The sequence below is a fragment of the Carassius carassius genome, chromosome 29, assembly GCF_963082965.1.
Source record: "Carassius carassius chromosome 29, fCarCar2.1, whole genome shotgun sequence".
NCBI lineage: Eukaryota > Metazoa > Chordata > Actinopteri > Cypriniformes > Cyprinidae > Carassius > Carassius carassius.
Window position 1 is genome coordinate 28,232,911 of NC_081783.1, and position 25,242 is coordinate 28,258,152.

Genomic DNA, 25,242 nt, shown 5'->3' on the forward strand with positions numbered 1-25,242 from the left:
TAAACAGTCAATATGTTAATAACAGGCTAATGCTAATAAGCAACTATTTAACAGCGAGTATTCATCCCTCCCTTTATGAAAGTGTTACCTTTATTTTTTGAGTATCATATTCGATTCATTAGGCTTCTCATACACTTGAAGATATCATTTTAGTTTAGGGGCCCAAAATTAGCAAGAATAGGCAATTTGTAGCAGTTACTGCTATTTATTTGGACAAAAGGTAAGATGAAATGCTGTTAGCTTATGATGTAAATCAATCTGTTTATTTATTCTTATTTAAAATGCATATACATATCAGCTGTCACTTTATTTTTCCAAATAATTCAGTAAGAATTCATTTTGAAATATTACTATCAATATACTCTACAAGCTATTATTGCGCTTGCGTTATAAAAATCAGTGAAAAAGGGCGACTTTTTTACAATTATACTAAAAGTATTTTTATTTATTACCACTAAACTATCAATCAGATGAAAACAGTCATGTGGTATATTGTACAACAGGTTTTTCAGTCGTTTTGATCATTCAGAACCCTTAGGAATATGCATATCAAATATGATACAGTAGGCTATGGAGTACACAAGGAGGTATGGGGTACAGTGTCCATGTACAGTTCACTGTGTTTTGACGCGCTCTAAACAAAATCTGAGTAAAAACTGAATGCAATTCTATGCATTTTGCCATTTTCTCTTGCTTCCTTGCTGTCTAGGTACAGAGGCACATGCCATTTAGATAATGCAAACATACTGCAGTTTGGAATCCAAAAAATACAGCGTGAACACAAGGAGCGGCGAAAAATCGAACTCGGGTTCGGATAAATTAAACCAACTGTGAAAGCACACTAATATAATTCATTAGTCAAATGGCTTATCCATGTGGATCATCCATTTAAATTTTAAAGATGATACAACAGTTAGTTATGATCCACAAATTTTATTGGTCAAGGGGCATATGGACATTAAATAAGCAAGTATTGACTTTAATATCTCCCTGTGAATAACATTCTGTACTACTATATCATTTTTGACATTACTGTGAGAAGTAGGATTTAATTTCTTGTTCTTAAGATATTTTCTAAGGATAGATTAGCATACTTAAAAAGTGCACTTTTTCTAGAGAAAGCTCACTAACCTGAGGCACAGCAAACCAAAGAACACAGCCATAGAAAAGACTGCATTTGAAAATTCAGAAAACGTCTGTCAATCCACAGAAGCACCTTTGGGAACCAGTTATACTGGCTTAACGTGCATCACAGTGACATCATGCATCTTTTGAGGGGGCATCAGTGGCTCACGTGATGTTCAAGGCAGAAATTTTTTTTTTTTAACCACTAGTGTTTTTAAACAGCTTTGGCATTTCAATAATACTAGAAGTGAAATTTCCTGAAATGAACAGTAGGCTTTTCAGTGTGGAGTTGTTCATTCTGTTTCTACCATCGTGAGAATATGGTTAATTGCACTGAATCCTCGTTCACACTCGGCTGTTGAAATTGGAAGCGTGGAGACAGTTGTGAGCACTTTTGCAGATTCTCTCCGATGATGCCATGACCTTTAAATTTGTGGAATTCCTTGATGTGGCCTCAACAGCAAGAGTCTGTAATCCCCAAATAGGATGTGCTCGTCTTTTTTGGGTGGCCAATTTGACTCTCTTGGAGCCGGATAGCGAAAGTCAGCTTCTGGTTTTATTATTGTATAATTTTAAAATATCGGAATCATTTATTTTTAGGAATTTTATATAATTTATAAAATCATATACAATTATATATATTTGCATTGTTTAGGTAAGGTTTACCTAAACATAAACCATTTAATTTCACTCCTATCTCGAAACCTAACCATTATAATTTCAAAAAAATATGTACAGCACAAAGAAAAACAAACAATGATATTAATGTCATGATTAAGATGTCTCTGAAGTTCTTCATACAGAAAGAAAGAAAAAAGGAAAGAAAGAAAGAAAAAAAGAAAGAAATTTACATTTATATTCTCTGGAGGTACGAGAGATGACGAGAGGAGAAAGAATCTTTATAGTTTGATGGCTATGCATTATGTATCACTCACTTTTTCTCCTCTTTCCTATTTCCTCATGTTTTTAGTTTTTCTTTTGATCTCACTCTCTTGTCAGTGCTCAAATCAGCAGGTATTATATTTTATAGACCCGTCTCACTGCTTCAGGTGCTCGACTGATGCCTCCAGTCCCAGAATGAACTACATTCCTATGGGTGGCAATTTGTCACTTCTCCATTTCTCTTGAAGGAAAGCTGGATATGCACTCCCTCTGGGACAAATGGCTATTTTTTATACTTTATACACTGCCCGTCCATCCATTACCACTTTCAGTGTTGCTTTCACTGCGCTAGATGTAAGTAGCATCTACATGTAGCTACGGGCAGTGGCTTTAAGACCTATCGATCATTTCCCAGAGTTATTCATCGGGCCTGTAGTTGGAGGTCTGACATATTGCAGCAACAGAAAATACGTCATGCTCTGCTGCGTCCGCTGGGTCCTTCTGGTTTGGGCTGGGATTTCCAAATTCACTGAACTGAAATAGATTTCTCTTAAGTCAAAAGTTGAAAAGTTTATATATATATATATATATATATATATATATAGGCAACAGTTTTCGATCTTCTATCGTCTGGCATGCTGTTCTCAACGGTGTGGTCTTCTGCTGCTGTATCACATCTGTTTCAAGGTTCGCCGTGTTGTGTGTTCAGAGGTGCTCTTCTTCATGCCTCAGTTGTAACAAGCAGATCAGCAGTTCTTGAAATACTCAGACCACCAACAACCATGCCACATTCATAGTCACTTAAAGGTACAGGTTGTAGGACCTGCCACTAGAGGGCGCACTACCAAAATAATAACAATCGTGTGGTTTGATGACGCTAAGAAGGAGCGCGGAATGATTGTTTGTTTGAATTTGCTGTCTTCTACCCAACCGCTGACTACCATCAATCAGATGGAAAGATTAATCATGGATTTAACGCGAGTTCAACGATTTGCGCGAGTAGATTACATACAAAGTCAATGCAAAGACGTGATCAGACTATGGATCAGACGTGTTCGGGGTGTAGGCCCATAATACTAATCTTGTTTATAGTTATAATAGCATACGTTTTCTGTAAAGTTATGAATCAAAATAACTCACCTGTCGAGTAAAACACAAGCGAGATTGGCATCTCTTTATAGTTGAAGTTTGACGCGAAGCTACTTCCGCATTTGTCCAAACACTGTTGTCATGTGGTTTCTACGTCAGTAAAGACGGTAACAAAGGGTAACTAACGTCATTAGATTCATATCCATGCTACATACTCCGATACAGTAGGTGGCGGTATGCACCTGATAAGCCATGGTTGCAATCTGCCATAAAACTAAGAAGAAGAAGAACGAACGTCATTGACAGGAGACTGCACTGCCCCGTGTTACTATTTAGAATGGGGATTTTCTCATGATTTACAAGTAGTTGAAAACTTTAGAGATATTGTTAGTGATCAGCTGGATAAAATATATAACACTAGCCTAGTGGTTTTTGGATATTTTACTGCAAATATCTTACAAATTGTACCTTTAAATCCCCATTCTTTCCCATTCTGATGCTCGGTTTGAACTGATAAATACCACCATTTAAAATAGAATATACATACCAATATATACACCATTTAAAATAGAATATATATTTTTTTACATATACTTATTTTAGAAAAATGACACAAAACATTAACGTATAAATTAGGATGTTAATAAAAGTCTTTATACGTTTGTCACTGGGTGGGATCTGCCTCAGTGGCTCAAAATTGTGGCAATGAACAGAATAATTACAAATTCATCAACTCACCCACACTGACATTATTTTGGTCACATCCAAATCAAAATGAACCTAAAATAATGACTGCATCAGATTTTTGCATGCACGTCATTGCCTGCGACCTTTATGACACTGGTAGAGTTTGCTGAGACCAAAATAACCAAAAAATGGACCAAAAAGAAGGGGACTATTTTAACTAACAACACCTGAACAACAGTTAGCAGTTGGCTCATTCTATGATTTAACATTCATTTCACGTTAACAGACAGTACAAGTCATTTTTTAAACACAGTTTTAATATTACAAGTGAAAGGTTATTTTCACTAGTGAGTTTGTCAACTATGTTTTGGACCAATTGTATGTCAGTACACAGTCCGAATAAGCACTACACTTCAAGTAACACTATATCCATCCATCCATTTAGATGGTCACCGGTTTGAGTATGTTTTTATACCTTATTAGAGCACATTTACAGTAGCTGCTGCACACACACAGTCTCCTCTGACACATAATGGTTAAATCAGGAAGAAAACAACATAATATGATGCTGCTCACAGTGTGTCACAAAACAAATTTTTTCGGTACAATGGGCTTTTCAGTTACATATTTGACAACTTTTGTGGACATTTATAATGTGTAACATTCACATTTTATTCAAGTTGAATATGGATTATGTTGACTTAAAAATGTTTTTTTTTTCATGATTTTGTACTTAATGTCTCTCTTCAAAAACAGACTCTACAAATACTGTAATTTATGGGACATCAATTTAATTTCAAGCAAACTGTGCACAAAATATTTGTTTGAGATTACAACATTCAGACCCTAAATAAATAAAATGTTTTTTTTTTTTTTTATTTTAAATGTTTTTTTTCTTTTGATTGCTACTGCATGATACTTGTGATACACATTTATACTTTGAAGTCGAGTGGATAGTATGACAAGAAATAGACAATGTGTACATTTTAATTTGTCAAATACAGTAGCATTCATTCACTCTGGTGACTCAAATGTACAAGATGAATAAACAATCCGATTTCAAAATAAAGCTAATGCTAGCGCATGATTGTTTGCTAAGTATTTTAATAATTCCCTCCTGCACAGACTTTAGTCAGATTAAAGTCAAAGTGTGATGAAGCAAAATTCACTGAGCATACGTTATTAGGTTTTCTGAAATGAATGCAATTATTCACAACCTCTTTTGCAAAAAAAGAGGACCATCTCCACAACACCCAGTACTTTTAAAGCTTTTTCAATTCAAATAATAGAAATTAGTCAAATCAACAGAGCTGAAAGACAAGTGCAATTATTTAAGAAGTTAGGCACCATCTCTCAATTCCAGTAGAAAAGCATAGGCGTGAATAACTGTTGTGACGTGTAAAAACATTGTGTGGAGTGATTGAAGATGTTCAGTTAAACTAAGTGCTTTCTGTATACTTAAAGCAAATGGACTTGCTTAACTTAAATGTGTATAATAATAAAGTCATAAAGAAGATTGATTCCTTTTCAGAGCCCCTATTCACTATATGAGACACTATCACTTTAATTATAACCACATTATGGCTTCAATTAAAGGAAGACCATATTCACTCATAACAAAAAATACAAAATAAAAAAAAGATTTGACTTGGCATGCCAACTGGCTAGGAGTTATCTGTGCATTATTTTAACTGTAATGTCACAGCAAACACAATATCTCTTCATTCCCTAACATTTTGTGTCACTACGTCTAATGTGTATTTGTTCAATGTGGTCTTTGTTAAACCATCATCTCACTTAGCTCATTAGACTCAAGTGCCTCTTATTCATGCAGTTTTGTAACTCAAAGTGTTAACGCTTGAAAGTCATGCATCACAAAGCAACCCCCACGAATACCATCTCACTAATAAAACTAACACAATTTAAGTGTGCATATTTATGGTCCTCAATAACCCAAAAGTCTTCATAAAAAACGAGAGCTGACATGGATAGAAGGAATCCTCCAACGTAGCCCCCCGCGAGTCCCCTTTAATGTATGAGACTTTCCATTAAAAGGGGAGCATGTCCTCGCGAGCAGAGCTTTTAGGCTGATTAGTTACAGGAATAGAAAAAAACGGACTCCCAATGACCTTCAGTAACACTGTTGGTAGGCCTCCAACAATCTTCCAATACACACACAGTTAAAGCGCCAGTTGTTTAATATTCCAGCAGCAGCCCGTGGAGCCATCTCTCATTTGACATCATAATTATTATTAGGAGAGAGAAAGAAAAAGGCAAATCTGCATGTTCAGTTTGAGCCTGCCTTATGCCAAATAGATAATAACACACAAGAGTGGGTATTGTCCTTGATTTAGAGCTCCTTATTCTCGCCATCATTCTCCTGCCCTCTAGTTTGCTCTCCCTCTCTGTGCACTGATGCTAGAAAAACAGGCGAAGGAAAGGTGAAATGCATTTGAAGGAGGGGGCAATGGCAGGTCCCCAGCCAGGAGCCGACATGGTCAAGAGCTCAGAAAAGAACATCTGGATACTTCTCTGAACTGTGTGATTTGCTGGGATACAGTAGGACACACCTAGCCCTGACCCTAACCCATATTTGATGTTAGATGGCACTAGCTGGTTGAAAAGTTATAGTCCCACACTCTAAACTTATTAAGAGGCACAGACTGGTGTTGTGCAAGGCCCTAGCAATCACTTTAAACCAGGGTTGTCAAATCCTGCTACTGGAGAGCCAACTTCCTACAGAGAGTCCTCCTACAGTATATATTTCAAGTTGGCTCCAACAGTGTTTGTTCGAATAGGGTTGAAGCTGGCATCTAGCCCTCTAGGAGCAAGACTGGACTAAAGGGCTGTATTGGGATTAAGATCCCGCTGGACCCAACACAAATCTTATGAGGGCAGGTGGTTTTATTTTAACTGCGGGCAGGAATGGGCCATCAAAAAATGTAGTGCGGGTCCTGCTATCCTGCAGTCTTGTGATTTGGTGCATACCAAGAATGATGGAGTGTACAGTATACACACTGTTTGGTCGTACACTGATTACATTACTTGTCCACCGAGGCAAAGCCTCCCGACCTTCATTTGGCTTTTTAAATAGATTTTAAATTATTTAGTTAAGATTGTAAAACGTGTGCTACACTAAACTGAATGCGTCTGCTATGCTCCATACAGTCAGGGTTGCCAGGTCTGCATGACTAAACTAGCCCATGCCAGTGAAAAACTGCCCAAAGAAGAGAAATGACCATATCTCAGATATCAAAATTGAAAATATGTCATTTCCATACCTAAATATATATTTTATAGTCACTTATAGTCAATCAAATGTAATTCATGCAATATTTAAAACCTTTAACTCACGGGGGGGATCCATGGCAACAGTTTAAAAGCAGCCCAATTCTGTGGAAAAAACAAGGACTTGACAACCCCGTGACCAGCACGAGCTGCAGAAGTCAGATTCGACTGATCACGAGTGGAGAGTAAGGAGAGATGACTGACAGATCATGCTGGAGGATTTGCTGCTCAACAGATCCTGAGCTCATTGACAAATATCTTATCTTGTATGATATGCTTCCTTTACTCAGAGCGTCCGTGATTGTGTAATTGAAAGTGAAATTGAACACAGAGCACTCATTTAAAAACAATTAAAAAAAAAATACTCTGCATGATAGAGGGAGGGGGCGTTAATGGTCAGAAATTCACTAGGAGCGGGATCAAGAAAACAGTCTAGACTGGACATCTCTACTGCACCCCTGTCCAATCCTACTGCTAAAAAGCCAACTTTCTATAGTTTAGCTCCATTCTGCTTCATCACACCTGTCAGTCCTAAAGATTTGATTAGCTTGATTCAGGATCTGAGGATATGGGGCCTCATTTATAACCATAGCGTACGCACAAACCTGCCCTGAAAGAGGCCTACGCCACTTCTATGCAAAAGGCTGAACAGTGATCAATGATGCGCACTTACTTCAATATTATGGTCAGACACTGCTGGATTCGGTGGTCAAATGGTCCATTGTCCAGTTTGCAAAGGACCAATGATAATAACTTACTATACAAGTGCAGCTGCATGAAGTTATCAATGTCGTGTGAAGACATCTCCACAATCTTATGAAAAATACCACTGTATCTGAAGGATGCAACTTGAAGAAAATGGTAAGATTTGCACGTTTCCCTTTTTAAAATACTTTGTCAGTGATGCACCAAGGCAGATAATTGTATTTAGAATCTCTATGTACACAAACGACACAGAACCACCTATGTTTTCTCCTTTTATATATGGTCCCTGTTTCCATCAAAGAAGCAAGGCAGATGATTGCCCTAAACTTGATGATGGAGGAGGACAGTGGGGTACATCTGCAATCCATCCCACAGCAGGGGCCTGGCGGGCAGACTAACTCCTGCGGTGGAGTGGGCTGATAGATGAAGCCCTCTTTCCTGGCCTGCCACACGCCCAGACAGGGCGAGCTCCATGTGGGAGCAGCAGGCCCCATAAGATGATGAGCCAGACTGCAAGGAGGAGACAGGTCACAGTGGCCTCATTAACACCACCACAAATACACACACTTGCCAAGCAAGCAACACACTCAATCTCACACACTGCACTGCACTGCGAGGATGGAGCTGAAGTGTTTCTTGATCTGGGCCTTTGGTATTTTAGATGATGGGATTCAGGTAATTGTGTTTTCCCGGGGATCAGGGTCAGGGGAAATGTGAATGGCTCCTGCACTGTGGGTGGGATTCACCTGCAGTGCGATTTCAGCTTCAATTTGCCCTGTCCAATAGCTGGACAGTGCTTGAAATTTGTTTCATCAGAAGATGTTATTTGTTCTTGTTGTATCTTTTGATAATTAGCAGAATGACATTCAGAGAGCACAAATACCTTGCCAAGAAATTGCATTTTTCCTTTGGATGAACTGTGAGAGCATTGCTAAGATGTTCCATAAAATCAGATACATTGATTTGAAAATTAAAACACCTTTATATATATTTGTGTATCAGGTTCTCAACCACAAATAAGTTGAACATAAGAACATTCTGTTAAGGACATTTGTTAAGATTATTAACTGAAAATAAGTTAAAAACCTTCCAACATCATCTCCGGAGTGTTCATTATTTAATTTTTAACCACCAGGGTATATTTCTCACGAATGGCACACAAGCACTTTGTTGAACGTGTTTCTTCACTTGTCTCCCATGCCTTAGTCTAAATGGTAGTACTTTGTTTTGCTAATAAGCACTATATATATGCAAGGAAACTGTATTTCTCAATCTTCAAGTTGTGATGACATCTACCTTTTTATAAAAGAGCAAATGGATTATTTACTACTGCATTCCTCTAAGCCTCACCATCACCATTTCGTAATCCTTTTCCTTTCCCTTGCTGTGATGACTAAAATCACAGCTTTGAGAAGTATTGCAGAGCTAGCTGATTGATATTGGTAGGCGAGTACACTTGCGACGAGTAACCCTTTTTGCCATAGCAGGATTCCGGTTTCATTTTTTTTTTTTAAAGGATCCTGATAGTTTATAGAGGCTGTCAGTAAAACCAAGCTCCTCCCAGTGCTGCTTTTTGATCTAATCAAACCAAGTAGGGAATATACTCCTTTCAGGGGAAACATCAGCATTGGTAATATCCAATTTACTGAGAAAGGAATGAGGTGGTTGATTTGACCATATAATAACATGCTACATGAAGCCTGGCAAAATGGAATATATGAATAGAAAATGCATTTACGGTAAAGGAAATCTATTCAAAACCAAAGTGAATCAAAGCAATTAATGATGTACTGATGCAATCTGAAGAATGCAAACAAACACGCAAAATTATTCATGGCAGGAAGCGAAGTGTAGAAACAACCTAAGACCTTATCTGAAACTTCAATGATTGCTTAATAGAGAAAGCCAGACACAGCTTTCAATCTTTATAGAAGAAAATTACAGTGGCTTCCTTTACATCTGTCTCCAACAGATAATATCAATTACTTGTATCTCAACATGTACGATGTCATGGCTCCATTCTAAAGTCTTACAACACTATAAACAGAATGTTTATCTTTATAATGTAGTGTATGTGTTGCTTGTATAGTATATAAATATGTATCGCAAAGGTTGTTACAGTTAACACTTGTCTTATGATACTGAACACTTGTTTTATGATCAAACATATTCAAGTTCAACAGTTACTTTGGATGTCATGGAAACCCACAAATCCTTCGACTTTTCTATAATTACATCACATCTCAGAAAAACCTCTGTCTTCCACAATGATATGGTACAAGATGATAATTGTAACCTTGGTAAGTCCTGTGAAAAAATACTGCCTTCTGCCTTGCTTAATCCATAACTACTATGCATGTTAATTTGCACACTTTGTTAAGAATTCATTGCTAGCTGACTGTCCATCATCGCTGCCATCAATTAAAAGTACTTAGAAAAGAAACACATCTGCAAATCTATATATATTTTGTTGTGGTTATTAATTATACTGTGATCTATGAATGTCTTCTGTAAATACTTTTTAAACTAATAATTTATAACAATCTATGAAAATAACTATATTTTAAAAATGCATTAATAATTTACTACTGTTACTGTTACTACTGTACTACAAACTAAGTGATGACTCAACAGTTAATTGAGTTGTCCATGGAAAGAGCTTAAGCTTTTAACACACAATATTACTTTTTGCAAAGAGATGAGTATTAAGGGGATTTTCATTTGACAAAGACATTTCTTTTTCTTTTGTGGAATGAAATGTTCTCACCTTCAGAATGGTGGGACAGGGTAAGAAGGCTCACACAAGAGGCACCGATTCCTGATCCAAAAACGGTGATGCGGTTGGAATCACCGCCGAAATAGCCAATATTCTCACTTATCCAGCGCAGAGCCTGGATCTGATCCAAAACGCCATAATTCCCTTTAGCAGCCTGGTCTCCTGTGCTGAGGAACCCTGTAACAGATCATGGGCATATAGTGTTAAGAGAACCTGTAGCACCTGAGGATCCTTCTTAAGGCTTGTCAAACAAACTCATAGATTTAAACATCTGAATTGGTCTCACATTGTTTTTGCAATGGACTTTAGACAGTGCAGTGGACATTGGATGATACCTCAGCTCTTTGATCAGAGGTGTGCTGCTTATGTTTTGAGCAATCCAACATTTTGCCTGATAGATGACAAAATGAGCGAAAAAAAATGCATAGAATCAATTTGATTGAGAAACTCATGGGCATACCTTAAAACCAGAATATCATGGAAGGGTAATCTCTTTTGGCTTTAAAAGCTCAGAAACTGCACAGCAATGCACTTAATTTCTCCATATACCTTGGCAAGTGCATACACAAGTGTATACACTTGCAAACACAACCACTCACATTTTTGTTTTTATTTTTTGCATTGCATCGCATTGCATTCCATTGAATTGCATTGTAAGTTGAAGAAACTTTAATATAATCAGAAAGAAGAAAAAAATGTAAAATAGTAGAAATGATAGTGTTCTGCCCTAGAAGGACATTTCAAGGAAAATATGCACCATTACAAAACAATAAAAGCAAATGCAGAACTCTGTATTGATAGTGCATTGACTAATATTTGTGCTCAACCATATTGTTGTGCTTAATCAGAATTTCTAGCTAGATTTCTTTGCAGGGAATAGAAAAACAAGACTGAAACAATGTTCATCTACATGTTGCCTCCCAGAAGAGCTATTATTAGCACTGCTAACAGAGAAATGAATTTTCTGATACATAGAGGTTAAATGTTTTTTTCTGGATTGCTTCCTGTCTTCACTTCGACACTGGATGGTTAGCCTTGACAGCCTGACATCTCTAGAGGGGTGGCCTCAAATTGCTAGGCTGGTGTTAACATGTTTGGTACTGTGTGTTCGTGCATATGTGAGAGAAACTGAAATAGAGAAGAGGAGAGTGGGCGAGAGAGATAAGAGGAGATTCACTAAACAGCTGTGCGACTTCAGCATTTCCGTGCAAACCCCTGCATCTTCTTCACTAACCACCTGCGATCCAGTTTAAGCAGGCCCAACATGTGCTGTAGTGCTACACCATGTGTAAATTAAGCAATATTTTATAAAATGTGCTATATTGATTGCGGCAAATAGTTGACATGGTGATCAAATAAAGCCGATGAGAATTTGAATTGAAGATAATTTCTCTCTACAATTAAGAAACCGATGAGTGATGGGTAATATACTGACAGACCAACTGCATGTAATCTCAATTGTCTAGCAGAGGCTGAAAGCTCGAATATAGGAAGCATGTCCAAATCCAATATTATGACCTCTGATCTGCTGAGTTGCCTTCATCTGGTTGTATCATTCACTTAGTGAAAATAATAAAAGTGCCAGTTGAAAGAAAAAAATGAATTCATAATGCATGAATCCATTTCCTCCAAGAAATGGAATTGAATTGAATTCCATTGAATTCCTTAAGAGGTATTTTTACGCAAAAATGCAAGTGAGGCAGCTGCCTTATTTTTGGACACAGCTTAACATTAGCATGTTAGCACACTGACTGGACAGTGATTAAACACCTCTTTACTGCAAATCAGCAAATGACTGTAGTGTAGAGGGAGTGCTGGTCCTGCATGGAAGGTGGAGGAAGGTTCACCGTCTTGTTCCCCGAATCCTTTTTTATTGTGCTTCCATAAGGATCAATTAAATAGCATGTCATATATTAGCATAACAAATAAACCATGTTTTTTTGAAAGGCTGCTTCCTGTATAGAGGAGCATGCATTGATAAAGGAAATAGGTTTTAAGAGAGCAGCTTTCCTGAACATCTCAAGGGCATTGGCAGACATTCTGCACTTCATTATGTCACTTTATATTGACGTAGAGCTGCACGCCGAATCAAATGTGAGTTAATTGACTTATATTCATGCAAAACACACCGCTGCATTTTGCTTCTCAAATATCGTTAATGAGCACAATCAAACATGCGATTATTTGCTGCGAGTGAGATGTGAAATTTTACCCAAGCACACAACTAAAGGTGTAAAAGAGCAGCAATTTTATGGGCCCTATCTTGCACCCAGCGTAATTGACTTTGCACACCGACGCATGTGTCATTCCTATTTTGCAACCGCGCAAAGCGCGCTTTTCCCTCCACAGAAGCACGTCGCTAAACTAGTGAATGAACTTGCGCTCCCTGGGCGGTTCAGCGCAAAAAAGGAGGCGTGTTCCGGCGCAAACAATCCCTGGTGCTATTTTGCTGTTCCATTAAACAATTGCGCCACTGACCAGAAAAAACCTAGTCTATAGTCAGTGGCGCGTTGCGCGTTGTTCATTATGCTATTTTAAGGGCGCATGCTTGACCATAATGTATAGCGTGCACAACGCGCATACACTTTGCACCATGTAATCTACACAGATGCAACAGTTATTTTTGGAAATCATAAATTGTTACAATAAAAAAAGATTAACACATGACACGACGGAAATCATTGTGGTTTGCCACGAAGATGTGAAAAAATAGGCAAAAATCTAGCTTACAAATTATTCAGGCTAATTGTAGTAATTAAGGATCAGACCTGTTTGCCCAATAGTGGCAAGACATATATGTATATAAGGACATCTGACAAATTGGTTTGTCCGTCAAGAACCAGGAAAAAAAAAATCGACTCCATAATGGAACTTGCGCACCTGCTTTTAAAGGGAATGTTGGATGACGCTCTGATTGGTTTATTTCACGTTACGCCCAAACCACACCTATGAATAATGAAGCTACTTCAGACCAACGCATTTTAGATTTGCGCCGGGCGCAAGAGCCATTTATCCCGTTGGGAAAATAGCAACAGCGCCGAGACCCGCCCACAAAGTTACTTGCGCTTCGCGCTTTGACACTTGCGTTTCAGATCGTTAAAATAGGGCCCTATGTGTAAAATTATAATAATGTAGTAATAACACACATGTAAAACCTCTTGTATTCTGTTTTTTTTTGTCAACATACCATTACAATGACATGTCTTTGGCATACTTTATAACCTAATTATGAATATGGGTTTTAATTTTAGTTAATTATTTTATAATCTTTGTTTTATTGTTATTATTATTATTCATTTGTTTTAATCTGTTATACATTTGACATAAAAACGCAACAAATGGTCTTAAAAACAAGTAGGAATGACTTGGACTGAAAATTATTCTATTTAAATTGGGGTGTTCATGATAAGTTGGAAACAAGATCCAGAACTAGTACAGAAGACGAAGCAAACAATCCCACAGGCTACATTTAAAAATATATTCTCCATGGTTTGTGATTGTATTTTAATTGGAAATGTGGTAGCAAATGTTTCCTTTGGAAAGCAATTAAGATTACATAAAGATGTTTTTTATGCACCATGGCTTTTATACAGGGCTGCTGTACAATTTACAAAGCACTGGGGTCATACTGAAGTTGGACAAGCCATTATATTTGCTCTTGCTTCAATCTGTTATCGCCTGTTGCATAATTTCACTATGTTTATGTTGTGTAGGACTCTCACAGAATTGTACACAAAGCAATGTAATCCGCTATCTTTACATTATCAGCATCATGTATGACCTCTAGAGGTGATGGAATTTGTTAATTTGATGATAATGCAATGCATACCAATATTATTATCCCTTTGGGGAATGGAATATGCTTTCCACAGGCAATTTTATGCAGAAAAAAGCTCATAAGGTGACTTCAGATATCAGTAGTACTTAACATCACTAAAAGTGATGAAACACAGACTCTCCTTTAAGAGTTTTCGGCTTTATCTACATAGGTGCTTTTAACAATAGCTCTTGTTCACAAAGCAGACTGAAAGAGGGTGAGAGCTCTGTCTCAGGCCAATCCTGCACATTCACATTCCACCATTGTAAAACACTTTTTGGCTCAATCGCAAACACAGATATCGATCGATGCAGCAACAATGACATGACATTGAGCTGGTGGGAGCTGGGCAGGAACTGACACTGGAATATGAGCACATTAAATATACAGCAAACCCACTGAGATTTCCTCACCTTCTTTCATCACTAAAGCCGTCAGGCTGATTGCATGCTGCTGTCCATCCTATGTTTCGCCCTCCGTTCATCCACCCTGTCACCTGGACGGCTCATCAGAAACCCTCATGCTTGGAATATCAAAATATTCCACTCGGTTCTACATTTCATGTCTTCCCAAGAGCCAAAAACATCACATGCTTGGCATTTTTAGAATCATCTACTGTATATTAGAATGTCACTTTAGACACTGCAAATGTATGTTTGTCTTGTTTCCCATAAAACTAAATAAATATAATAATACATATATAATACAATAATACATAATATCTGTAATAATCTCAATATGCCAAAGCATTGCAGAGATGCAGCTTAAAATACTTCATGACATGATGACATCAGAATAGTGGCCATATTTCTTAAAGATACACAACTGTCATCACAGACTAGACAAAGACGTATGTTATTTCTAAGGACCTATGGTTCTGCAGTTAGAACCAATTTGATGATTTGATGTTTTATTTGCGCCAACAAGTTGCCCAGTCCTGCTATTCCACTCCCATTCTGTAAATTGTTGGAATAAATTGCTAATTTCTCGCAACAATATACCCCCCCCCCCCTCCACATGCTATTTCTGGCCTTACACAATTCTGTCAAATCTGGTGAAAACATCTCATTCAATTTAATAGTAATATCCATTTATCTCCAAATAAACATTTACCTGCATTACTTTGGCATGAAGAATTAAAATCTTGCCCACAAGAAAATAAGTTAAGAATGTTATAAATTAATAAGCACATACAGTACAGACCAAAAGTTTGGAGACACCTTCTCATTCAAAGAGTTTTCTTTATTTTCATGACTATGAAAATTGTAGAGTCACACTGAAGGCATCAAGGGCTATTTGAGCAAGAAGGAGAGTGATGGGGTGCTGCGCCAGATGACCTGGCCTCCACAGTCACCGGACCTGAACCCAATCGAGATGGTTTAGGGGTGAGCTGGACCGCAGACAGAAGGCAAAAGGGCCAACAAGTGCTAAGCATCTCTCGGGGAACTCCTTCAAGACTGTTGGAAGACCATTTCAGGTGACTACCTCTTGAAGCTCATCAAGAGAAAGCCAAGAGTGTGCAAAGCAGTAATCAAAGCAAAAGGTGGCTACTTTGAAGAACCTACAATATGACATATTTTCAGTTGTTTCACACTTTTTTGTTATGTATATAATTCCATATATAATTCCACATGTGTTAGTTCATAGTTTTGATGCCTTCAGTGTGAATCTACAATTTTCATAGTCATGAAAATAAAGAAAACTCTTTGAATGAGAAGGTGTGTCCAAACTTTTGGTCTGTACTGTAATTCTAGTTTAATGGCCATTACATGGCGCAGACCCCAAAACTTCCCATGCTTCCTCTGGGCCTGGGGGCGATGACACATCTTTTACGTATATATATTTATAAATAAAAACATTTTACTGCAAATTGACTCAAAATGTGTGCAATGGGAAAACCAGGTAGTGTTTGACTTGGTATTTTGCAGTTTAAGAATTATGTTTATATATGAATAAAAGCCTAAATTAAATCTCCTCATCATATAAAGCAACTGCGTCTCCTCAGAAGACTTGGATTAAACTGCTCAAGTGATATAGACAACTTTTACAACATTTTACTTGTTAAAACTTGACATCTTGAATACATATACTTTCAAGCAATGGGAAATTTTGTGAGAGAATATTAAAAAGGTCTTCATTTTTCTATCGAAGATCAAAGTCTTGAGAGTGAGTAAATTATGACAATGTTTTAATTTTTTGGTGAGCTCTCCCTCTAATGTCTCTGAAGCTGAAACCAAAATACATGATACTCGTTACTGAGCTTAAGAGAGAGGCTTTGTTAGTAATAGAGGAAGACAATATGGAAGGGAGGAAGAGGATGATGCAATGCAGTAGAAGCGTTCGACATCAGCCAGTCTGTCTTCCTCTCTTTCCTTCAGTGTGGATGCCAGCTAACAAGGCTGTCTGTGTGTCTGAACTCTCTGCCAGTCTCCCATCTCCGCCTGCCCAACCTAAGCTACACAATCACAGCCTTGACAGCCTCATAACCCCCTCCATTCTCTCCCCAAGGCTGAATGAGGGACACTGGGGTGAGGATGATGAGGGAAAGGGAAGGCCACCCTCAAAAAAACATAAAGAGGCAATGTGTTCCCGCTTCCTGTAAGGATTCTGGATTCCCCCACCCCTCACTGCAGGGAAGCAATTCCTTCTTCCCAGACCTCAACCTCCCTGTCAGGCCACTGAATTCTGGAAAATATGGGATTTGAAAAGAAAATGGGCTTGGCAGGGGCGGGGAGGGGGATTGCCATTTGTATCACTGTACAGTCCTCTCTTCAAAGACACTCGCTGGCGTCTGGGAAGTTGGGGGAAAGCTAGAACAAGAGAGCTGTTTTTAAGGCTCTCTGAACACTGGGGCCCATTCACATCCCATTTCTGCTCACTTTCTGATGGAGGGGTGGAAAAGAAGAGGCCACAACTAGAGATTTCTATGTGAAATAGATGTGCTTCCAGCATGTAATGAATGGCATCTGAGAAAATAAGGTGTGAGGCTTGTTTTCCTCTGAAATACTGAGATGGTATTTCAGAAATTCACTTTGTCAGAATTTCATTAATCCATTAAAAATCATTCTATTGTGTCGTCCTGTTTTGAATTGATGGGTTATTTATGCTGCTTTTCATATGTTTTGATTCTGCAATTTGATGACTTGTAGTGATAATGTCAAGAAGTGTAAAAACTAATGAAATATAATAACATTATTTTTAACTATATTTTCCTTAAACCTTGAATACACAGTTCTTTCAAATGTGTATTTCCCCCCCCCCCCCACATATATCATTTAAATAGAGGGCAACACTTTATTTTAAACTGTTTCTTGTTACTCATTGCATACACTTACTATTAATAACAATAAATTATGCAAAATTACATGCAAGTAAACCTAAGCCAAACCCAAAACCTAATCCTTACCATATAGTCAGTACTTGTAGTTAATTAATATTGCTCAGTACTTACATGCCATGTCACTTTTTTTTATTTTCTTGATTTATTTGCCCTCATGACATAAAATGGCTTCCTGTATTGACTTCTGAACATTGCAGTTGAAAAATAAAACACGATTGAAATCTAGAGATCAGAAACCCAAGCTAGACAGAATACATAAATGAGACTAGCTATTCAAAAATATCCATGATATATCAATTAATATCAGATAATTATTATAAAATGTACTGTATATGGCAGCAATCATTTGCATAGCGATTTTATTGCATATCTATTTCAGTATATATTCAAAAACAAAATAAGCTTGTTTCAACAGACATGATAAATTAACTTAGCTCATAACAGCAGTGTAATATCCATTACAGAATTTACATTAGGTCTGCCAGTATTTGTGAGGAATTCAGGCAAATGCTATCTGAGGAATTACAATTAATTGAAGCGCACTGAGGAAACTTCGACATCCATTTAACCAGCTCTTGTTGACCGATTCAAGATGGCGGCAGCATTGATATATATGTGGAGAAGTTGAACATTTATATACCTGTGAGTCATATATAACCATTTGGCATTTTGGACTTATTAACATATTCATCACAGAAGAGGCATATTCCAGTCACTGTCTCTCTGTACTGCATTGTGACATATTTTTATCTATCTAGAAAAATAAAACGAACACCACATCATTGACCTATAAATCATATAATCTCATCATTCATCAACGAGAGGTTTGTGATTGAGTGACTGGCATGGAATTAATGACTGCAGATATAAGATAGGACAGCATTAGAGGAATGTCATTCCTAGATTTAGATGAGCTCTGACAAGACCGCCTTTCCATCTTTGAGCTCTTAATAACAGTAAGAGCTCTAGACGTGAAGAATCTCAGTCCAAACTCTTTACTATTAGATGAAACAACCAATGTGTGTGTATTTGTGTGTGTGTAACTGTGCAGGCAATACATTCTTAGAATTTAGATTTACAGTTCAGTCGAAATGAGCAGTTGATGAGATTGCAACGGACATGCAGTTTTGAAGGTATTAAGCACATTCACCTCAAACACAAAAAACCTGTCATATTTATCTGCCTTGGTGGAACGCTACAAACCAAAACCCATATTGTTGATAGGCGAGGATAAACGATCTGGGAAATTTGGGACTGATAAAACAGATTGCTTCCACTAAAGTCCAATGCCTTTAGGAGCATACAGTAAGCAGCGTAAAGTAAATCAGGGTGCTTATGGGCCAGCTGTTAGCCATCCTGTCCTGCGACAGCACTTCTCTTAATCTGATTACATGACATGCTCTCTCTCTGGACAGGCAGGAACCCTGTGAATGACAAAAGAGTGGTGCGCATTGAACGGCCCTGCTCTCATGGAGCACTTCCCAATCAATCACATCCCAGCATTGAATGGCACTGAATGGAAGTGTGTGTGTCAGGGTGGGGGCGACTCGCTCAGAATCTCAAAGACAGCAAAAGGCTTTTACGCTAAGTGTAAGCTGCAGCCTCAGAGCTACAAGAGTACAGAACCCTTGCGTACATCAGACGGGGGGGTTATCAAAGCAAATCAGTCTAAGGGAGCTGGTGTACACGGTCACATTTCAGAGCATCTTCAAAGTGCTGCTCGCCCCCGATCGCAGGTGGGAGCTGCAATTTCATCTCCTGATAATGAGAGGCTTTGGGGGGTGTGGGGGGGGGGGTCTTTAGCCCAGAAGCTTGAAGAAAAGCAATGGAAAACTCCAAACGCTGTCGCGCCGCTCATTTTCGGTCTGACAGCCTGCTTTGATAAGACCATCTTTTTCCTTCCGGCATCGTAAGGTTCCAGCTCGTTCTCAAAGGAGGACTTCGCTCGCAAATTAAAACACGTTTACTCACCACGATGTTATTCCAAACTATTGCAATATATGCACATAGTATGCATAGGTAGGATTGGAACAAAGTTTGGAACAAAATGTGGGTGAGTTGTTGGTGACCATTTCTAACATTAAATAAACTCTTCCTATAATTATCAGCGCAGATTTGGAAAGAACTGCCAGGTTGTTGCTGTGGGCTTGTGGTTTTGCTTGCCCCATGTCTTGTGTTTTGCAAACAATTTGTCTGGAATCAAAGGTGAAAACATCATCCAACTCATTAGGGGGCTGTCGAGCGTTCAGCTACCAGCAGAGCCAGCGTATTCTCCTACTGGATGGGCAATAAAGGAGTGCTACACCGCCACTCTTTCTTGCCAAGTCCCTTTCCCTCCTCAGTGGCGCAGGCATGGAAAAGCAGCCCACACCACAGCTGTCCAGCTCTACAGAAGATTACAGGGGAAGCTGTCCACTGCCTCCCAGTGTGTGAGTGTTTGAATGCGCTGGGAGTGAGGGTGTGCGGTGGAGAGGTATGGATATTAATCACGGCGAGCGGTGCAAGCCTGGGCCTGCTCTAGAAGATGGATGTGGTGTGAGTACGGTGATGTCACCCTGACGAATGGCTTGGTGATGTTGGAGGAGACTTGCACATCGCCTCTCATTTCAATTAGTTCCCAAACACTACTACCTGCTCCATTCTCTCATGCAGGTTTAGAAACACACACACATATGCATTACAAACACGCACCATTCCTCTTCTCCGGCTGTGGCCCGAACTCACCTTTATCAAGCTGAAGTGACAGTAGTTTTTCTTAACAGGCTGCACTGATACACAATCATTGCTCAGGAAACAGTTACTTCACATTAATGGCGCAGTAATTTGTAGTCCTCTATTGTTGCTGTCATTGCAAAATGAAGTTCTGTTTCTATCTACGCAACACTCGCTTCTAAAAAACTGTTCATTTTCCCATGATTCTACAAGGATATTCAACCAAAATAGAGACCAGAACAAGTATCAAAATCCATGCAAAATCTCCATCAGACAATGCAATCTTTAAATAGCTGCCCTACAATAAGCTCAAAGTATGTTGGGTAAAACAAATCAATCAAAATGTAAAAAAGCGGCCCTGTTTACTTGTTATGCACTGAAATTTCAGCAAACAATATTTTAGCCAAAATGGTCTGAAGAGCTGAAATCATTGACCGAAACACTGTTGTTTCATTAGCACTTCTCTTATGGCGTGTGTTGACTGTAGACATAAACTACAACAATCTTTTACATTTAAGTTGTTTGCTGTTGATCCGTGAACAAAAAAATAACTAAACATTACATGTAGCAGCCCCAGCTTTCAATAATCATCAGCTTTGTGCTTTGATCATTTTAATATGAAACTGTAGCCACCTCAGTTATAATGGCATGTGAACTGGTCATCTGTTCTGCTTTACTAGTTACAGCAAAAAAAAGAATGTTATGTAAAAAAACATTTAAAAAAACACATAAAAACATCTATGGTGGTATATATGTATATATATAATTTTTTTTATAATGCAAAACATTATAGCAAAAAAAAAAAAAAAAAAATTACTAAAGATTGGATATTGATTCAACACAGAACTGGTCGGTTGGGTTCAGGGATCATGTCTCTTTATTGGAGAACTTTTTAAAATATCTATAGAAAAAAAAATTATGGGGGAAATAGCTCCAGAATCCATACTGTAGAAAAAGTGAGTGGACACTGATGAACTCAATTTGGACATTTGTAGGATGAATGATAGACTGATACCTCAGGGAATAACCATGAGTTGATGAGCTCCAGCATCTCTAATGTAAGCTGCTGCTCTGAGCCAATGATAGCAGCAGAACAGGAAACAGCAAGCACCATTTAAAACACAGGTCTCAGCGGACTGACCTATACCTTTAGAGCTGATTTATCTCATGTGTAAACTCTCTTCTTTACTCAGAGAAATGGTCTCTCTCTAAACTGCTGCCTTTAAGACTTCAAGAGCCTCTGCTTGTGCAAAGTAAGCACTGGGCAAGGGATTTGAGAAGTGTCCCTGGGGCTCTGAACTCCAGCTTAACACATAACTTGGGCTTTGAACCTCTGAAGCTTTTAATCCAGCTAAATAATGGGAACACATCTAATGCCCTGTATATGGGATGAAACTCTGTGTATCGTGATGCTACAGTAATGAGCTGCGCATTTGTGCTGGTTGCCCCCTGCAAATAACCTTTGAAGTCTATTATCTACAATAGCCTGTACGCAATCTTGTACAGTTTTTCATTCCAGAACATAATGATTGCACCACATGTTGATGATCTAGGAACACTACAGCTTTTAATGTGGCAGGGTTTCCAAAAGTTCTATTTATAATATACATTTATTTGGGGTGTGCAATTACATATTGATATTGGTGGGTCATCTGAACAACTATTTGTTCTTACAGAAGCCTGATCAGCTGCAACATAAAACCCCCTGCATTGTGTTGTGTAGGTTCCCCTAATGCTGAAGTGTCAGGCATGGACTCTGCAAGACCGATAACTCATGTCCTGTGTTAGCGGGCACAAAAACAAAGTTGTGAAGCAGTTTCTGATCACATCTCTTAGATGCTCAGTCAGAGTGAGATCTAAAGAAACTGTAGGCCAAGGCAACACATTGAACTCTTTGTAATGTTCCTCAAACCATTCCTGATCAATTTGAGCAATGTGGCAAATGCATTATCCTGCTGAAAGTGGCCACTGCCATCACGGAACATCATTGCTATGAAGGGGTGTACAGGTATGTGGTCTGCAACAATCTTTAGGTAGGTGGTACGTGTCACAGTAACATCCACATGAATGCAGTACCCAAGGTTTTGAAGATGAACAAGGCCTAGAGCATAACAACAATTCTGCTGCCTTGCTTTCTTCTTATAGTGCACCCTGCTGTCATCCAAACCATGTCATCCAAACCACACTACCAGCCATCCACCTGATCTAAAATAAACTGTGAATCATCAGAGCAGGCAACCTTCACTCTTAAAAATAAAGGTGCTTCATGATGCCATAGAAGAACCTTTTAGTCTTAATGGTTTCATAAAGAACCTTTAACATCTGAAGAACCTTTCTGTTTCTGTTTCTTTGTGGCGAAAGAAGGTTCTTTAGATTATAAAAGGTATAAGATGGCTCTTTAAAGAACCTTTGATTGAACGGTTCTTTGTGGAACCAAAAATCCTTCCTCTATTGCATCAGTGAAGAACCTTGTAAGCACCTTTATTTTTAAGAATGTTCTTCCATTGCTCCATGGTCCAGTCCTGATGCTCACAGGCTAACTGTGGCAGTCGTAGTGGTGAACACTGCAATTCACTGTGTGCTCTGATACCTTTCTATCCTGGCCTGCATTAAGTTTTTCAGAAATCTGAGCTACAGTAGCGCTTCTGTGTGATAAGACCAAACAAGCTCGCCTTCACTCCCCATGTGCATCAGTGAGCCTTGGGCACCCATGACCCTGATGCTGGTTCATCGGTTGTCCTTCCTTGAACCATTTTTGGTATATACTAACTAGGGGTGCAATGGTTCTCGACTCGCATTTGTACCGTGCTTAATCTCAGTTATACCAAAGGATATAGATTGTCTGTTTTGGCGAAAAAAACTAAGTTTAAAATACACATTTGGAGTGCAACCACAGAGCTAAATCCGCTGTTGAACACAGGAACGAAGCCCAGCTTGTTTGTCTCTGAGAAGCGGCAGCAGTGTAAACGAAAACAGTACATTTTATAATTATTTTGTGTAATTCTCTTTTCAGTTTAGCTGTTGTGTAATAGTGTTATATGAAAAAATATATATATATATTTAAGTCTTTGGATCTCCAGATTAATTTATGATATGAGCTTCATCCTGAGATTAGCCTCACTGCTGACATTGGAAGCTTTAGACTTTATTACATTCATTTTCAATGGATTTGACATTATGTAAATAAAATGAACTGAAATGCACTTGTTTCTCAAACTATTTCTTTTATCAGCAATCGAGTCATGGTTAAATTTAGACTTAACGATGAGGGTGCATGATGTAGTGTATCAGAAAGGAGCGCAATTATATTTACAGAAATATGTATTTTAATATATACCATATTTGTTGTCAGACTTCAAATTTACTGTGAGTTTTATTTCTTTTAGGAACATTAAATGTTAATATTAAAATATATATATATTGCTGTAAATGTATATTGCTGTAAATATATATATATACACACACACACACGTTATATATTACAATAAACAATATTTGACTGAATAAATTGCTCTTTCTTTGAATAAATTCAATTATAATTACAATTTTCTTAAATCTAAATCATAAAATAATAAAAAATCTATATAAAAATCTACCCCAGCTTCTGCTCTAAAATATAGTGAACCCTTTTAAATTACTATAATGTTACAATTAACAACAGAGCCCAAACTTAAATACAATTTTTAGCTATAATATTCAACACTCAAAAAAAAAAAAATTGTATGCAAACTTGTAAACTGCATTCAATGTAGTTTCTAAATTATGCAATTTCTATATGAAATGCTATGTGACATTTTGTTAACAAACTGTTTTGATCACACATTTACGATATCATGAGGCATGAGATGTTAATTCATGCTTATTTCACGTTAAAACTATAGAAATAAGATGATTGCGCTCACTCGTGCTCTGCGCTGAACTGAGGTGTTTGTACAGCGAACTGTCACACAACATCAAAGAGCCCCAAAACTGCATTTATTGTGATATTTCCTGAAATAAATTAATGATCTGCAAGTGCTTACCAAACTGAAAGGGTCATACCGAAAGATTTCTGTATGAATTCATGTACAGTCACACCCCTAATATACAAATATTGTTGGTGCCAGACTGGCTGATCTACTGGGATTTTTATGCACAACCATCTCTAGGGTTTACATAGAATGGTCCAGAAAAGGGAATATATATATATATACTGTGGGAATTTCTAACACCACTAATACTTCCCCTTACCTCCAAACTGAGACTGTGACCCCAAAACGTCCATGCCCAAACAACGCCCAAAACAAGATACAAACCGAATCTTTAAAAAAAGTTGCACTCCTAGTACTCACTATTGCATACTAGGTTCAGCCCACAAGACTTGCTGTTTTAGAGATGCCCTGACCCAGTTGTCTAGCCATGGCTGTTTGGCCCTTGTCAAAGTCAATCAGCTCTTTTCGATTGTCCATTTTTCCTTCTTCCAACACATGAAATTCAGAAACTAACTGTTCACTTGCTGCCTAATATATCCCACCCCCTGACAGGTGCCATTGTAACAATATATCACAGTTATTCACTGCATCTGTTAGTGGTTTTAATGTTGTGGCTGACCTGTGTATAATAAGCTGACGTTGAGCAATATATTGTATAATTCACATCTTTATTCACATTAGTCTTTATCTAGCACACAAACAATGAGGAACTTATTTAGGTTGACACGGTTAAACAACACTGATGAATAATGTCTTTTAACTAAATATTTAGCTATAAGAATGCTTCAAATGGACTTCTGCAGGAATGAATCAAATTAATTGGTGAGCTGTTGTTGCTGTTTTTACTGCT

The 25,242-nt window shown here is 38.0% G+C and overlaps 1 protein-coding gene across 2 annotated transcripts in view; it reads right to left on the reverse strand.

Annotated features, from left to right (window-relative positions):
* The window catches only part of LOC132110001 (neuroligin-3-like), a 185,384-nt gene that overhangs the window by 68,024 nt on the left and 92,118 nt on the right, over positions 1-25,242 (reverse strand). For both annotated transcript variants that reach the window (XM_059516527.1, XM_059516528.1), the window contains one exon: positions 10,544-10,729. In XM_059516527.1, coding sequence (XP_059372510.1) covers positions 10,544-10,729 — 186 coding nt within the window. The remainder of the gene's footprint in view (positions 1-10,543; positions 10,730-25,242) is intronic.